Here is a 19,177-nt window from a genome sequence, read left to right on the forward strand (position 1 = left end):
AATCCCACCCCTCCTTCCTCCTTCCATCCCATTTCTTTCCCCTTTCCCCTCTCCCCCTCCCTCCCAACTGCTCTGCAACAGCATCCTAGCATGTGAAAAATAATATTAATAAAATTGCATTTTCTTTTTTAAATAAATAAATAAATAATCATTCATTTAGAAATATACAGAGCACCAACAACGTCTGAGGCATTGTGCTAGGAGGGGATGAAGAAATCAATGAGTCATGGTCTCACAAAGAGTTCACAATCTCATGGGGGTGAGTGACTTGTTAAAATTTAACAAGTACATTATAATACAATGTGATAAATGTTTCAATACAGTTAAGGCCAAACTGCTGTGGCAGCAAAGAACAGAGAGTGACTAATTCTCCCTAGAGGACTCAGGGATACTCAGGAGAAAGGGATATTTCTGCTAGGTCTTGAAGGGTAAGGAGTTTCCAGGCAAACAAGAGAGGAAAGGAGGGCATTCCAGACAAGAGAAAATGAGTATAGTATGTTAAGGGGAGGAAATAAGCTCATTGCAGCTGGAATGTGGGGTGAATGGGAAGAAATGGCAGGAAACAATGTGACTTGAGGGCCAGATCCTTTGTATCCCTCACTTAGAAACAGACATGAATACTTTTACCAATAATTCTTTACCTTTTGGGGGCCACAGATTCCTTGTAAAAGGTACTCTCTCTCTATTAAATAAATGCACACACAGAAAGAAAATTTTGGGCCTTCTTGAGGTAAGACTCTCCTCCCCAGGTTAAAAACCCCCAACAGAAACAATGGAGACCAACAAAATTTTTATGTAGATTTTTGTTACTTCTTTTTTTTGTAAATTTGTTTTTAGGGAAAATACCGGATCATGCCTGCTTACTGGCAGAATAATGTTCAATAAATGCTTTTGATAACCACAATCCATTTAGCCCCTTCAGAGCATCTGCTGACCAAGAATGTATCTTATTTAAATCGTGTTTGCCCTTTACAGCTACTCTTAAAGCCTCTCTCATTGCTCAGGCATTTTCTGTCAGGAGACATCAGCCCAGTGCCAAAATCAAGGAGAAGGGAAAATAATTGACTTGGAGCTTCCTTTTAATTTAGAAAGAAAGAGATATCTACTTTGGAATTTATATTCCAAACCACAGCATTGTACAATCTGATTTCCAAAGCAGAAGACTAGGACCATACTATCAACCTCTCCACCCTTCTCCAAATTAATAACTACAAGTCTCACTTTAAACTGCCGGTACTCTTCAGCAGAACTATTCTCTCCAAAAGAAAGAGAACTAAACTTGCAGAACTCAACTGCGTTCTGCCGGTACTCTTCAGCAGAACTATTCTCTCCAAAAGAAAGAGAACTAAACTTGCAGAACTAAACTTGGTCTGGAAGAAAGGAAGGCATGGATGTAGGGGTCTGGGTACTGTCCACAGAGCAGGGCTCTGGAGAGGAAATGGGCTCTCTGCTCAGGGCCCCCGCTGGACTTACTCATCTGAAACCTCAATAGACGACTTCTTATAACCAGACTTGCTCCTCTTCTTCAGCCCCGCAGCCTTCCTCCCCATTCTCACCAGCAGCAGAACCACCACCACTGCTGAGGGGACGAAGACAAGTATGGAAAGGAGGGCCACAGAGGACAGCATGGTGCCATAACCTGGAGGGTGAAAGAGAGGGACATACAAAAGTGCTTCCTGTGACATGGGATAGGTTCTACTTTTGCTCTTGAATTTCTTTTGATTACAAAGGAATAAATTCATTGTGGAAAAGATAGAAAATATACAAAAGTACAATGAAGAACAAAAATGTACCCATAATCCCACTACCTATGTATAATACTTTGGTATCTACCTGTTCTATCTTCTTTCAAGGTGTATTGGGTATGGGTGTGAGCGGCGGGTATATTTTTAGAAGGATAGATCATATTTTACACAGTATTTTTAACCTCTTTTTTTGCTTAATATATGATAAATATTTTTTAAATTCCTTCCAAAAGTGATGGTTAATGACTGCATAGTATCCTGCCATACTGAATAATTTATTAAATCAGTCCTCTAATGCTGGACATTCATGTTCCAAATTCTTTCAATCTACAAGTTATATTAGAATGATTATCCTTGCACATAAATCTTCATATTTAGTTCTATTTCTTTGATATAACGTTTAAAATGGGATAACTAGATCAAAGGGCATATATGCAGATACTTCAAAAAGTTCATGGGAAAATGGAATTAAAAGATAATACAAATCTTTCCACAAACTTTTTGTAGTTCCCTCATCCTTTTAAGGCATCTGATTCATACTATTAAACTGTCTTCCAGAAAACTATATCAGTTTCTCCTCCTGCCAGCAGGATAAATGTGCACATATCCTTGAAACCTATGAGTTATTATCTTAAGGAGGAGGAGGAGCAGCATTTGGAGAGAAAGAAAGAGAGAGAGAGAAGGTGGGAGGGAGAGAGGGAAGAAGGAAGGGAAGGGAAGGGGAAGGAAAGAGGGAGGGAGGGTGGAAGGAAGGAAGCAAGAAAGGAAGGAAGGAAGACTTCAAAAAGACGAGAAATGAAAAGGCATCTATCATGAATCATGAATCATAACATATCTTTGCAGCATAAAAGAAATGCACTACCTCCCATCATTAGAGGAGGTACCCTTTCAGGACACAGGTAAGAACACTGACTCATAACTGGGAGTATGAACATACTAGGGAAGCTGGAATGACTTCTATTTCACATAGATAACAAATCTCCATTTACTCAGGGGTTTGCCATACATTCCACAAAGCCTTTGGTCAACTGAAGTTGAAATGAAAAAGGGATAATGGAGCAACTATGACAATACTTGAAGAAAAAATTCAGTTTTCAAAATGAAGATTAAAAAATTCATCCTAAGATGTCTATTACTCTGACACAATGATCCAATGACCCAACTGGCTGGCAAAGATAAATAGCTTTGCTTATCCCTGAGCTCTCCAGAAAGCATCACAGTAGTCACAGAGCACAGCAGTAAAAGGTTGGTGGCAACTAGCTTACCCCTTTCTGTGACTGTTAGCTCTGTCAGGGGAATATTATGGTGCACGTCTGGGGGATTCTTCACAGCACAGCTGAATGTCCCATTGTCCTTTATGGTAGGGTTGCGTATGCTTATGGATGCATCCCCTTTGTATACATTTCCAACCCAGGAAATCCGATCCCGAAATGTGCCTGCTGTGGTGGGGTACTCGAAAGACTGGTAATGAAAAATCTAAGGAAGCAACCATGAGAAAAAAAGTTAATTAGAAAATGCAATGAAGATGTAAAGCCAAGAAGGTCCAAAAGAAAATACAACGGTATAACGGGTTTTTAAAGTTGGGCAATTTTTTACATGCTTTTTTTGCCTCCATCCTATAGGTGAAAAGAAAGTTAATAATAAAATTGATCAGAAAAAGGACTGATGAGAGAATCCTAGAAACCCAATCCTCGAATGTCTTTTAAATTCTCCCTGAAGTTCTAAAGCAATAATTCTCAACCAGGGGCAAATTTACCCTCCAGGAGACATTTGGCAATATCTGGAGACTTTTTAAAAATTCATTCATTCGGGCCGGCCCGGTGACGCACTCAGTAGAGTGCGGTGCTTGGGAGCGCAGGGGCGCTCCCGCCGAGGGTTCGGATCCCATATACAGACCGGTCCACTCACTGGTTGAGCGCGGTGCGGGTGCGACACCGAGGGTTGCGATCCCATTGCCGGTCGCGGTACGGGCGCGACACTGAGGGTTGCGATCCCGTTACCGGTCACGAAAAAAGACAAAAAAGGAAAAAAAAAAATTCATTCATTCATGCACTTACTCATTCTTTTTTAATTGAAAAATAATAATTGTGTATATTTATGGGGTACAATGTGATTTTTTTATCTATACAGTGGTATAGATTGTAGAAAGATTTAACCAAGCTAATTAACATATCCATCTCCTCACCAACTTACTTTTTTGTGGTAAGAACTTTCAAAATCTGTAATTTTAGAAATTTTGAAATATACAATATTTCAATATTAATTATGGTCACCATGCAGCTCAACAGATCACTAAAACTTATGCCTCCAGTCTAACTGAGACTGTATACCCTTTGGTCAACATCTTCCCTTTCCCCATCGCTTGCCCTCCCCTCCAGCCTCTGGTATCCACCTTTCTACTCTCTGTTTCTATGACATTGATTTTTTTAGATTCTGCATATAAGTGAGATCATACAGTGTTTGTCTTTCTGTGCCTGGCTTATTTCACTTTAGTATAATGTACTCCAGTTCCATCCATGTTGTCACAACTGGCAGAATTTCTTTTTTAAGGCTGTGTAGTGTTTTATTTTGTATATATGCCACATTTTCTTTATCTATTCATCCATTGATGGACACCTCGGTTGATTCCATATCTTAGCTATTATGAATAATGCTGAAATAAACATGGGAGTGCAAATAGCTCTTTGACATACCGATTCCAATTCCTTTGGATATATACCCAGAAGTGGGACTGCTGGCTCATATGGTAATTCTATTTTTAGTTTTTTGAGGAACCTCCATACTATTTTCCAAAATGGCTGTACTAATTTACACTCACACCAACGGTGTGCCAGCGTTCCCTTTTCTCCACATCCTGGCCAATATTTATCTTTTGTCTTTTTGATAATAGCCATTCTAACAGGTGTGATGTGATATCTCATTGAGGTTTTAATTTGCATTTCTCTGATGATTAGAGATGTTGAGCATTTTTCCATAAATATTTTGGCCATTTGTAGTTCTTCTTTTGGGAAATGTCTGTTCAAATCTTTTGCCCATGTTTGCATGGAATTATTTGTTTTCCTGCTATTAAGTTGGAGACATTTTTGGTTAACACATCTGGGGAGATGAGTTACTGGCATCTAGTGAGTAGAGGCCAAGGACGCTGCTAGACATCCTACCATGTATAGGATAGCCCCCCAAACAAAGAATCATTCAGCTCAAAATGTCAACAGTGCCAAAGCTGAGAAACCTTGTTCTAAAGTAATATCTATTAAAGGGACATGAAAATCAACTACATTGTATATTGATAAATTAAAAAATAAAAAAAAATTTTAAATAAAGAATAAAGTAACAGCTAACATTTGTATAGCACTTTATAGTTTGCAAATGACTTCTACACATTTACTTACTTGAGCCTCATAACAACCCTGAACTACATGAGACAGGTATTTTTATAGAAAGGGAAACAAGACCAAAAACCAAAAAACGAGTTATTCAAAGGTACACAACTAGTAAGTGACAAAGGTGAGATTATTTATTATCAAAATTACCAGGAGCGTATAATATAATACAGCCTCTCTCAAGTTATCTACCTTGGCAATAAATATTAACCCCAAGTCAAATGCATGGCAAGTATTCAATGAATGTATGTTGAATCAAAACAATGCTGCTTCAGACTTGACCATCAGGTGCTTCATCACCAAAAGCATCTAATTAGACCTGGAGGTGGAGCAGGCAAGTACTACAATATAATGCGACTTTTCTCTCTTATGCAATTCAAGGTTTTCCTCTTTCTTTGTTTACTTGGTAACTTCCCACTTAGGAATCCTGGTATTTACAACCACTGAATTGCCCAATTTTGAAGAGCAACTTCCTAGAGATGCTGAATCACTTGTTGGTTCATTTGTTCATGCATTCATTCAACAAATATTTAGTACACACCTGCTATGTGGTAGGCACTGTGTTAAGCAAAAGGATATAGTGGGAGTTACACAGGCACAATTCCTACTCTCATGGAACTTATATTCTAGTGGTAAATACATATACTAAAAAGTAACATGTGTGATGAGCGTTCCAAAGGGGAGGTTAAGAATGCCTACCATTAATTATCAGCATCAGTATGAAAGGATTTGTAACATCTTTTTGACAAAACAAGGTCTGTTTATCTTCAAGATTAATCTAACCTGTAAACTCCATGTTAAATTCACGGTATGCAAATCCTTGCTAATTGATTAATCTGAAAAAATCCTGACCAACTAACCACATAATTGCAACATCATGTTATGTGACTTAAAAGGTCCATTAATTCCAATTTGGGTATGTTTGCTGATTTTCTGACCAGACTCACAGAGAACAGCACTATAAAAGAGCTGCTGTCAAAATGGATTAAAGACCTAGGAATAAGACCTGAAACTGTAAAATTACTAAGGGAAAATATAGGTGAAACACCTCAGCACTTAGGTCAGGGCACAGGCTTTATGAACATGAGTGTGAAAGCACAAGCAGCAAAAGAAAAAATAAACAAATGGGACTATATCAAACTAAAAAGTTTCTGCACAGCAAAGGAAACAATCAACAGAGTGAAAAGACACTCTACAGAGTGGGAGAAAATTTTTGTCAACTATGCATCCGACAAGGGATTAACATCCAGAATATACATAGAACTCAAGCAATTATACAGCAAAAAAACAAACGACCCAATTAAAAAATGGGCAAAGGAGCTGAATAGACATTTTTCAAAGGAAGACATACAAATGGCCAACAGATACATGAAAAAATGCTCAACATCACTGGTCATCAGGGAAATGCAAATTAAAACCACATTGAGATAGCACCTCACCCCAGTTAGACTGGCTATAATCAAAAAGACAGTGAATAACAAAAGCTGGTGAGGGTGTGGAGAGAAGGGAACACTACTGCACAGTTGGTGGGACTGTAAATTAGTACAACCACTATGGAAAACAATATGGAGGTTTCTCAAACAACTACAGATAGATCTTCCACATGATCCAGCAACCCCTCTTCTGGGTATGTATCCAGAGGAATGGAAATCATCATGTCAAAGAGATACCTGCACTCCCATGTTCATCACAGCTCTGTTTACAATAGCCAAGATATGGAACCAACCTAAATGTCCATCGATGGATGATTGGATAAGGAAACTGTGGTATATATACACTATGGAATACTACTCTGCGATAAAATAGAATGAAATACTCCCATTTGCAACAACATGGATGAACCTGGAGAAACTTATGCTGAGTGAAATAAGCAAAGCACAGAGGGATAAATATCACATGTGCTCACTCATATGTGGGAGCTAAGAGAGGAAGGAAGGAAGGAAAGAAAGATCACAGTAGTGCCATGGTCTTACAGAGGGAGGGAACATTCCTAGGGCTACATAGTGGAATGGGGGTGAGGGGGAGGGAGGTTGGGGGATAATTGAGGGGGACAAGGGGTACAAAAGTAATTTTGGGGGCCGGCCCGGTGGCGCACTGGATAAGTGTGCTGCTTGGGAAGCGTGGCGGCGCTCCCGCCCGAGGGTTCGGATCCCACATACAGACCGGTTCCCGCTCACTGGCTGAGCGAGGCGCGGGAGCAACACCGAGGGTTGCAATCCCGTTGCCGGTCCCCGGTCCGGTACGGGGGGCAACACTGAGGGTTGCGATCCGTTGCCGGACACGGAAAAAGACAAAAGACAAAAACGGGAGCAACACCGAGGGTTGCAATCCCGTTGCCGGTCCCCGGTCCGGTACGGGGGGCAACACTGAGGGTTGCGATCCGTTGCCGGACACGGAAAAAAAAAAAAAAAAAAAAAAAAAAAAAAAAAGTAATTTTTGGTAAGGGGTATGCCCCCAGTATGAATCTGGCCCTCACATCATGGGCAGGAGGGGTGACAATTAGCTTTGTATCTCATGAATATTCTTAATAAGAAAAAATAAAAAAGAACTGCTGCTTACATTTAAGGTCTCTGACCCAAGAAGCTCCCCACTGCTTGCTCTGTCCTACTTTTGGCCAAGCAGGCAGAGTGAAATAAGGCCAGCCATCGTTCCCTGACCATTCAGAATAAAGTGAACTAGTTTAAGTCTAAAGAAAAAGGGACCACAAATACAGCCTAGCTTCTTTCACTGAAGTCACCTACCTCACTCCAAGCTATGTGGCATCCAACAGTGGCTCCTAAAGCAGAATTCAAAGCTTATACATTAAAACCAAAGAGAATGCTTTTCTAATGAAGGAAGGATAAATAAATTAAGGATACTTTTAAAAATACAACCTCATATACAGCTATGACATTCACATTCTTGAACAGCATCTATCTTGAGCTAAGGATACAGCTGGAAGCATTAAGAGAAAGGGTTTTTTATAGTATTGTAATCTCCAATCAGACACCCACAATGGGGTTTGAACCATAAATGTCTTTTATATACATGACTAAAGTATATTGCTTCTAATATTATAAGACCATGTGTCACCAACGTCTGTCACCAATACAAGATGCCACCATTTCTTTCAAAGGCAGCTATATAAATCAATGCAGATGTTTATACACTGAGAAAAGATGCCAAGATAAATTTACAGAGCACGGACATACAAACAGATACACCCACTGAGATAACTTCATAGTAGAGGAAATGAACAGCTTTAAGGGAAAGGTTGTCTGTGACCAGGACCTATAGAATTTTTCTATCAACAGTCCTGGAGTACAATCCTTTTTAGTACATCAAATCTGAAAATGAAGCTATGAAACCAAGCAAAAAGAAATGACAAAGAGGAAACAAAATTAAACCACATTTCCTCTGAGTTTCTATTTTTTTCCTACAGCTTATTTGCAAGATTCTTACATGCAAGAATAAAAAGCCCTATGTGACCAAATGAATGTTATATAGGGTAGAAGCTCATCTCCTTCTGTTTAAAAGAAGCTCGTCTTTTATTCTAAGATAAGAAGACCTCATGTGTGCCTATGACTTACAATAAAAGGATTCTGAAACTGTTGACTACAGGAGACTCAAAGAAACTTTCTGAAAAGTACACACTTACTGATTCTGTGCGACTGCTGCTGGAAGGGCGATATGTCCAGTCTATGGTAAGTTTGTTAGTGACATCTGAAGTCGACTTGAAGGTGCATTTCAACTTGATCTTTTCTCCAACATAACCTCGGACATTGGCATCTGCATTAATCTCCAAGGAAAGGACGATATAAATACCTAATCAAAGCAAGCCCAAACACTTAAAATGTATTCATTTGGATGGAACATACAGATGTGAGTGAACAATACAGAGATGCTATTTACCATTTTTAGAGCTCTCATCAAAAAGCCAGAGCAATAAATATTTTCTCAGGCAACCCCACAAGAGACAACGAGCTGATATCTGCATTAATCAAGGATACTATTTTTATTATTTTCTATCCTAAATCAAAATTGAATACTTGGGTAAAATTTTAAAACCTCATCATATCAGCATTTTCCCAAATACAGGCTTGTGGTTAAATTAAGGACAAACAAGTGGGTCTGCCCACAGCAGGCTACAAGGCAATATTTTCCATCCCCCCCAGACACACACACACTCTGGAAATATGGCAGCCTCAAGTACAGCATGGTTGCAACACGAAGCTACCACTGCCTCAATAACCACCAAAATGGAAACAGGAAATAAAATTTTTTTCAAAGAATTCTTTTAAACTGCTCCAAGATTCTATCTGGTTCCCCGCTGCATCCCTCCCACACCACCTTAAAGCTGGTTAATGAATCACACATCCATTAAAAGTAAATCATGGGGGGCCGGCCCGGTGGCGCACTGCTACAGTGAGCCACTTGGGAGTGCGGCGGTGCTCCCGCCGAGGGTTTGGATCCCACATGCAGACCGGCCGCTCACTGGCTGAGCGAGGTGCGGGTGCAACGCCGAGGGTTGCGATCCCGTTGCCGGTCCCGGTCCGGTACGGGCGCGACACTGAGGGTTGCGATCCGTTGCCGGTCACGAAAAAATACAAAAAAAAAAAAAAAAAAAGTAAATCATGGGGAGAAAAACAGAACTGAACGCATCCTACAAGGTAAATTAAGATATCCTTTTTATATGTCCCTCTAGAGATGTACTCTTTCCAAAACCACTGACATATCCAACTTTGACACTCCATCTCCCCCAAAAGAACTGGCACTTTCTTCTGACCAATCCTTTCTGCTTTCAGAAATAAGTAGAAATTTGCCTTCCACTAGGGAGCCATATTTTGGGAAATTAAGTCACCTGCACTTTGTTTTTCCTGCTTCCTTATCCACCTCAATAAGCCATGATTCTTCCGGCAGTCAAATGCAAACAGAGCAGCAAGATTTCAGAAAAGAGCAAACCCACACATTGTCCTGAAAACCAGTAGTCCCTCTGGTGTAGACAGGATGGTGTAGTGCTTGAGTGCACAGACTCCTAAGCCAGAGAGTCTGGGTTCAAATCCCAGCCCTGTCACTTGCTGGCTCTGTAGCTTTAGCAAGTTACTTCTTCAGTTTACTCACCCTTATCAGAATGATAATAGTAGTCAGAAGGTCACTGTGATGATTAAACAAGTTAAAACAGGTACAACACTGAGAAGCCTACCTAACCCAGAGCAGGTGCTCAGTGCATGTTAGACAGCACTGCCATCATTATTGCCACCTCTTCAGTTCTGCCTACAAAGCCTCAGCCTTTCCTATCACAGTTGTGAATCATCAATCCCATTGCCTTTACCTTTGCCTGCTTTGAATCATTTTTGTCACTCCTCTCTAGACAATCTAGTCTGTTCACATTCTTCTTAAAAGGAGGAGACCAAGACCAAGCTCACCAATAAGAGCTCTAATAAGAATCTGACCCATCCCCATCCCAAAGATGAGGATGACTTCTGATTCATCCACAGCATCCGTTCTGAATTTGCCATGCCAAACTTGTCATTCCTTCTATGCCCTTGCAAATGCTGTTCCTCTATCTGAAAAGCCTTCATCCTTCAGTCCCCACTCTCTCTTATGCCCTCACTCTTGACCCATCAACATGAAAAGATCCTTACCCATCACTCTAGATTCAGCTCTAAAAACTGGAAAGTTGAAATGAACAGATAATCTATACTCTCCCCACATCCCACTCCTTTATTCTAAAACATAAGTATTATATAAAGATTAAATGTGTAGATTTAGAATTAGCCAGATCTGGGCTTGAGTTCTAGATAAGCTACTTTCTGGCTATGAGACCTCGATCACAGTTACCTAACCTGTTCAAGATTCAGTTTCCTCACTTGGTAAATGGGAATAATAACAAGACCTACTTCACTGGATCACTGTGAAGATCCACTACAATTTAAAGATATAACACATGAAATGCTTAGCACCTGGAATAAAAACTTTCAATAAACCTTAGCTATTATTATTAAAATGAACACCACACATACTCAAAAACCTTCAATAATTCCCTATTGGGCTATGGAATAAAATCCAAACAGTGACAATCTGGCCTCAAACTTCTGCCACTCTGCCACTTACCCATCCCATCCCCTTCACCATGCCTGGAATGCCCAATGTACTGTCTCCTCTCATGTCACTGTGCCTTTCTTTGAATATGTCTTTGTCTGGAAGGCTCTCCCCATCCCTACCAATCCTGCCTGGGTTGTTCCCTATCACACCATATCCCCAACACTCACACGCAGCTCAACTATCAGCCCCCTTTGGGATACCTTCCCAAACTCCCTGATACAGTTCATAGCTCTCTCTTCAATGTTCTCATAATACTTAGTACATAAAGCAGCTCAAACACATATGCCATCGATTGCACCTAATATATAAAGGCTATTTCCTCCATTAGGTGTAAGAACCTTCGGGGTAAAAATTCAGAGGCAGAAAGAGACTGGGAGAAAGGTGAATGGGTCATGAAGAATTCTAGTATAAAAACAAAATGTGCTCATTAGTCACCCACTCTCTTCCTATCACCTTTTTTACAGTATTTTTTAACACTCCTAACTCTCCAACACTCCTATCTTTTTATTGCACCCATTCAGGAAAAGCTCAGCTCTATATGACCATCCTAGACTAGGCTGATGTACCCCAAAGGAGAAAAATCACACAACTGCACAAACAATTACCATAGAAATTCATGAACCCCACCCATGGCTGAGCTCTCTGTGAGTCTGGTGACCCTTTAACCTGCCTTGGTTAGGTTCTCATTCTCTGATTCCTCAAATACTTGTTATTCTTTTTCAGTCCTGTATGCAACCTCCAAACCCCTCACTTTCAGGGGAAAAAAAAAAGTGTCACCTCTTACTTCTTCAAGAAACTTGGGGCCACCACAAGATGTGTGCCTCTGCACCCATCCTTACTTCCAATCTGAAAAGATGTGATGTCCCTTTTCCTATGCAAGGCCAACCCCTTCTGCTCTGCCCAGGATTCATCCCCTCCAAGTCTTGCTTCAGCAGAAAAACCTTCCCTTTCAGGAAGATCCTTCTTTCCCCTCAGGGTCTAAACACAGAGAAGTCTCTTTCATCCTTAAAAACAAATAATTTTAATAATAGCAATCTTTCCTTAACCCTGTAATACTTCCCTAGTTACCAGCTACTGACTTCTCTTTCCTTTGTAAGTCAACTTTGTGAAAGAGTAGCCTACACCTGAGGTCTCCATTTCCCCCCTTCCCATTCACTTCTGGACCCTTACAGTACAACTGGACTCCACTACCACTCCTGGTAAAGGGCATCACATATCTTAAAACTGTAAAATACAAGCAACAAAAACTCCAGTAGACAAATTTCTATCTTTATTTTACTGGATCCCTTTGCAGCAGTGACTACTTGATCCTTGAAGTTCTCTATCCCATGGCTTACATCACAATACTTTCATTCATTCACTCATTCTTCAAACATACCTTTATTGAGCATCTGTTTTGTGCCACCCTCTAGGCTACGATTAAATGTGAACAAAATAAATACACTGTTTTGTATACTTGAAACACAGGGGAAGTTCGATACATTAATCAAACAATCATAAAGATAAATGCATAATTACAAACTGTTAAGTACTATGAAAAAAGGACAAAGAGAGTGGCTATGAGAACTGCACCTGTTATGGTGGGAAAGAAGGAAGTGGTTGATGAAAGCTTCCCTGTTAGTTACTCTTGACCTGAGATCTGAAGGAAGGATAACAAGGTGAGGACAGAGAGTCCTGCAGGCAGAAGACACAGCATATGGAAAGGTCCTGCACCAGGAGGGAGCAGTCAGTCAAGGAACTGAAAAGAAGGCAGTATGGCTGCAACACAGAGAGCCTGAAAGAGAGAGACAGTAGAATAAGATAAGACTAGGAGGTAGCAGGAACCAGACCATGCAGGACTTTAGAAATTTGGTTCCAGGGCTGGCCCGTGGCTCACCTGGGAGAGCATGGTGCTGACAACACCAAGTCAAGGGTTAAGATCCCCTTACCAGTCATCTTTAAAAAAAAAAAGAAATTTGGGTCCTTGTCCTTAGAGTAATGGGAAGCCATGGAAAGTACTTAAATGTGGCACTGAGTAAGAAAAGACAGGATGAAATTTGCATTTTTCAAAGATCGCTTTAGGGAAGACACCTGTGAGGAGTCAAGAGTATATATGAGATTACTTAGGAAGCTATTATAATAGTTAAGTGAGAAATAAGGGAAGCTTGAACTAAGTTGACAGCAGTGGACATGGAGAGAACTAGGAAGAAAACAATGCTTTCAAGGTAAAATCAACAAAAATTGGTGATAGATCAGATGTGGAATGCTAGGGAAATGGAGGGTCAAGAATGACTCTTAGGTTTCTGACGTGGTGATGCCATTCACTGAAAGAAAGAAGACTAGAAAAGTATCAGGCTTGGCAGGGGAATGAGTTCATTTCTGGAGGAGTTTAAGTTGACATAGTTTAAGGTGATAATGTCAACCATTGGTTTAGGTTAGGGGTCAATAAATTATGGCCCATGGGCAAAATGGAAGCAAATGAATCTGATAGGAGGGGAGCAAACTAAGGATAACTAGCAATTGACCCTACTCCCAACTCTGAGGCTGACCAAGATTGGCCTAAACCAATCATTACATCCAGTGCTAGTAAACAGCTAAAAAAAATTTACACCACCTTTTGGTAAATAAAGTTTTATTAGAACATAGCCATGTTCATTTGTTTATGTATTATCTATGGCTGCTTTCATGCTTTTCTGCAGATTTGAGTAGTTGCAACAGAGACTGTGTGGCCCACAAAGCTTGAAATATTTTCTCTCTGGCCCTTTATGGAAAAAGTTTGCCAACACCTGGTTTACAGCAAAGAAGAGATCTGAGTTAGAATTATTTCAGAATCTCACTAGTCTCCCTCCAATCACCTCTCCACATTAATTTTGTTACACACACACACACACACACACACACACACTCCACATCTCTGAAAGTTCCTATCAAATCTCTTTCTAAGGCTCCTCCTTTCCTACTCATCCTCTTAACCACTGGTGTTTCTTAGAGTTCCATTCTGAGCCCACGGTCATTCAACATGTTCTCCTTGCACAATACTATCCACTTTTTTTTTTTTTTTTTTTGGCAGCTGGCTCTTATGGAGATCTGAATACTTGATCTTGGTGTTATCCTATCCACTTTTATAGATTTAACAACCACTAATAGGCTAATGATTTTCAATCTGTATTGCTAACCATGACCTGCCTCTGAGTGTTCAAATGTTACTGGATATATCCACCTGAATATCACCACCACAAGACCTCAAACTGAACATAGTAGACATTTGGGGGTTTTTTGCTAGTTCAATATCCATTTTCCCTCACCCCCTTTCCTAACAATATCCAGATTTTCTCTGGATATCTACCTTTTCCCATATAGCATTTGAACTTGGGGGAAGATGATCCTAACAGTCAGTGTCCAGGAAGGAAATCAAAGACAAAATCAGCTGAGATTTTAAAAAGTGTACTCAAAGGGATGTTTTCCAGGGTCAAGGAAACCAACAAAGGCACAAAGCCTTTACCATTCCCAGGCCTGAAGGAGCAAGGGAAGGAAATGGTGTTACCAGAGCCTGGTGAGAGTGGGAGCTATAGTCTTGGAGGGATATAGGCACTGCTAACCATGGCACTAAGGCAGGGAGGCAACAGGGAAGAAATGCCCTGACCTCTCTCTCATTCTGCTCTCCGATCTCCTGCCAATGCCTTCCATTGGCCATATCTAATTGGAAGCCAGAGGAAAAGAGCCTGAATGATGCTGTACATAGGATAAGCTTTCCAGAGAATAGAGAATAGAGAAGAAAAGTGAGTGGATTTGGTCGGACAGAGGCAAACTAAGAATAACTAGCAACTGACCCTATTACCAGCACTGAGGCTGACCCAGGTTAGCCTAAATCAATCATTATATCCAGTGGTCTCCTCATAAGCAGCTAAAAAATTTTACAGAAAGAAAAAAAGAAAAAACCCAGCTCAGATACGTAGGGTTAAACAATTTCTGTTCTGCAAATACTCCTACCATGGCTAATTTCGAACTACAAAGGTGAAGTCCCTGAATGCTGAGTTAGGAAGAGATACACATAATTTGCTCTCAAGAGCCAGAGGAGCTGGCTCCAGCACACACACTATCCTCCTGATTACAGAGATAGGTCGATATGTATGCCAATGTCAATATGTGATCTAGGTTAATCCAATCAAAGTGAGTTTCAGAAAACTTGCTTGGAATGTTATGTAATGCCTTCATGATTTGTTTATGCTCCCCTCTATGTCTAGAATTTTCATCATTCCCTACCTCTAACTCTTATTTCTCTTTCAAGATTTAACTTTGGGGACACCACTAGGAAGTCTTCCCTTTATCTTCATGGCAGATCAAGGGCATCTCTTCTGCACGTTCATGGTTTCTAGTGCATTCCTCTTAGTATCAGATTCTAAAATTATCTGTTGACTTATCCATCTTCTCCAATAGACCCTGAACTCATCAAAACAGAGCCAAGCACATTATGGATGCTTCATAATATTTATTCAACTGGACCCAACCAACAGTTTCCACTTTATAAAACAAAAATTTTTACAAAATAAGCATAAAAATAATAAGTTCTGAGCAAATTTTGGCTACTGAACTATGGTAAGTACACAATCAATAAAGCTACCTATCTTATTCATTAGCATGATTTTGCCACAAAGTTTTTAATATTTAAAGTCACTTTGCTGAGATCTAAACACTGGATAAGTGGATCTTAAATGTATAGTTACAGAAAAGTAAGATCACGGATAAACTAAAATAATCTACACTGCTAGACATCAGGATGTTGGTTCCTTTTGGGAAAGAAAGAATAAAGACTGGAAGGAAGCACAAAGAAGGCTTCTGAAAATGCCAGGAACATTCTATATACCCTGATTCGGGTGCTGGTTTCCCAGGTGTGTCCAGTTCCTAAAAATTCAGTGAGCTATACACTTATGATATGTGCTCTTTTCTCTATACATGCTATATTGAAATTAAACGTATTTAAAAATCAATGGATGTAAGACAGTTTGTCTCCTCCACTCACAAAAATAAAATAGAAGAAAAAAAATACCAATCCAATATTATATTTATCCAGAAATTTCCATCCTAGGCCTAATTTCCTTACAGATATTTATCTTTTCACCGGAGTAGAAAAGCATTCTTGCCAGGTAAAAATAGCCAACTATAGAAATATTCGTAATAATTTACAAAAATGTTTTAATCTGAGAGAAAAATAAGAAAATCACATTTTAACGTAAGTAATTTTATGCATGGAAGAAATTAAACAAACATGTCAGAAAAAAGCACCCAATTTTGTACTCCTCATTTTCCAAAATATAAATCTGCAAATATTTGATTCATATAATTGTACACTTAAATGGACAAGAGAAAAGTGTAAGAACCTTAGGCTCCTTAGTCTATCCTTTTTAAGTACTTAGATATATAGTAGGACCAGACTTATAACTTAGGGAGAATTCAAACGAACTAATAATTTTAGGGGTCCTATCTTTAAAAAGGAAAGGCAATAAACACTGGTATGAAACCAAAGTCCATTACCTGACAGATTCAAAAGAAAAAAAAAGAATGACCCTTGAAAACATGCTAAGTGAAGGAAACCAGTCACAAATGATTCCATTTATATGAAATGTCTGGAATACGCAAATCCATAGAGACAGAAAATAGATTGTTGGTTGCCAGAGGCTGGGGAGGTGGGGAATGGGGAGTGACTATTAATAGGTATGGAGTTTCTCTTTGGAGTGATGAAAATGTTCTAAAATTGATTGTGGAAATTATTGTATAACTGAATATACTAAAAAACCATTGAATTGTACACTTTAAAATGGGTAGATTATATGGCATGTGAATTATATCTCAGCTGTTATTTTTTAAAAGGCAAAGGATAAATCTATTCAACAAGTACACAAAGACCATAAAATCAACTTTTAATGTTTGGTTGAGAGATGCTCTTCAATGCAAAGTAACATTAGGTTTAAGTAAACACCCAATTTCTAGAATTTTTTCTCAATAGGACAATATTTGAATGTTTCCTGTGTGTATATGAGAGAGACACAGAGAGAATGAGACATAGATGGAACTAGGTTTATTTGGAGTGACAGTAGGCCAGCCTAAATACTATGTTACAAAATAATTTTGCTAAAAAACTGGACACTTATGACACAGGCAGCTGGGAGGGATCAGGGAGTGTGCTGGCAGCATGAATATTAGTCACCAGATTTAAAAAAAAAAAAAAAAAAAAAAAAAAACTTCTCAGATTTACCTGCTGAGATTTAGGACACCTGAAGTCTTTATATTGAAGTTTCTATATTTATATAATATTAAAGTCCCTTTCAGAAACTCCCATTACCCACAGGAAAATTTTATGAAGTTAATTCACTCTAATGCTAGCTATATTAATATTTGATTTCCCAGAAAGATACACACACATAAAAAATCCAGGAAATAATTGCACCCTAAAATAAAGCTAATTAGGTTGGACTGAAATTTATGCAATTTGAAAACTGCGTGAAAGCAAAATTTATCCAAATTTTAAGACTATATGATAGTGTGAATACTGTACTTCTGATATTAGCTAATAGATTAAAATTTTAAGAGAACTAATATGCCCCTTCTTGTACTTTTTTAAATATTAAAATACTAAAGCAGTTGCTTTTCCTCAACAATATGTTTCTCTATTACAACAAAATCACACCGCATCCCTTCTGAGACTAACAAACGTTTTGTTTCATAGCCCCTGATAGTTACCTATATAAAATAAAGTTACCAAACTCATGATTTTGTTTACCAAAATTACTGGGACAAACTATTGAACACGAGAATTGCCTTTTTCTAATCAGGGAATACAGCGCCCAAAACCACAGCAGAGTCAATCACTGATACCTCATCACAAAATAACACGGGGTGCCCCAAAAGCCACCGTTTTTTGAGGTCGCATAGAGTCATGCCATCATCAGAACATAATGCCAAGTCACGCAAAGTGGTCGACCTCCTAGGACTTAGGAAAGAACTGACAAGATACCAACTCCCCTCAGTGGGTGTTAACAAGGAGGAACATCCTCCCCACACACTCCCCCTTCCTTCCTTCCCAGAAGCGGGGCAAGGGCTTCCTGAGACCCCCCACCCGGAACCGGAAAAGCGACAATCTTCCGTAAACCCCCGGCCGGAAGTGGAGCACAGCCAGCCGAAGCACTCACCTTGGAAGAACAGGACGCCCAGCAGAGAGAAGAGAGCGCAGCCACGGCATCCAGCCGCTCCGCTCTGCTGCATCCCGACAGCTCTGCAGATACTTGCACACCTTGTTTACGACTCTCGGTAACGACACAGGTAACACCGGAAGTGGCGTCAGGGGGAGGCAGCGAGAAAACAAAATGGCGATCCGGAGTTGCCGTAGGAAGATGGCTTCTTTCCAGAACTGCACCTGGTTTCACTGACCAGCGATTCTTTAACTCTCAAGTCGAAGCTAATTGCTCTCTTGCTTGAAAATGAAGTAGGGTACAAGCTTTGGAAAATTTACAATTTATTTTTGTGGAATTCTGCAGGACTAAATAATCTTGATCCTCTGACTGTATTCCGGACGTCATTTTTACATTCTCAGAAGAGATTTCCGTAAACGTAGAGTTTAGAGAGACTTAGGAGATCGTACGGGATCAATTAGTCAATAGATAAATGTCTTAAGCTCTTCAGGCCGCTATGTACCTCAAGTCTCCTTGATTCCTGTCCTTTTTAGTGTATCTATTACAGCATCCAGAATTGGGTGTTTATTATTTTACCGTTGCAGTGGCAATGATGATCAAATCATTACAGCATATTTAAGAGGGAACTGGAATTTCTGTATCTTTGGGTTGGAAAATTAAGAAAGTTGTTATCACAGTGCTAAAGTTGAAATGAGATGGTGTCACACGCTTCTGAAAAAGATGGTACAGTACCTTGCCTTCATCGTTAGTAACCTACTCTGGAATTGCCACGTTTAGTGAAGGTAGGAGGGAAACAAAAATA

General features: G+C 39.7%; 1 protein-coding gene across 2 annotated transcripts in view; it reads right to left on the reverse strand.

The window, feature by feature from the left end:
* Positions 1 to 19,045, reverse strand: part of MPZL3 (myelin protein zero-like 3) — a 28,103-nt gene extending 9,058 nt beyond the window's left edge. Inside the window, exons 1-4 of one of the 2 annotated variants that reach the window (XM_008574913.1) lie at positions 18,376 to 19,045; positions 8,763 to 8,893; positions 3,011 to 3,221; positions 1,474 to 1,639 (exon numbers count right to left, since the gene is read on the reverse strand). In XM_008574913.1, the coding sequence (XP_008573135.1) occupies positions 1,474 to 1,639; positions 3,011 to 3,221; positions 8,763 to 8,893; positions 18,376 to 18,448 (581 nt within the window). In that variant the 5' untranslated portion in view covers positions 18,449 to 19,045. Of the gene's footprint in view, positions 1 to 1,473; positions 1,640 to 3,010; positions 3,222 to 8,762; positions 8,930 to 18,375 lie in introns of both variants that reach the window. The other variant, XM_008574911.1, reaches the window with a different exon arrangement.
* Positions 19,046 to 19,177: the final 132 nt, after the last annotated feature.

The sequence above is a fragment of the Galeopterus variegatus genome, unplaced genomic scaffold (genome assembly GCF_000696425.1).
Source record: "Galeopterus variegatus unplaced genomic scaffold, G_variegatus-3.0.2 Scaffold1119, whole genome shotgun sequence".
Classification (NCBI taxonomy): Eukaryota; Metazoa; Chordata; class Mammalia; order Dermoptera; family Cynocephalidae; genus Galeopterus; species Galeopterus variegatus.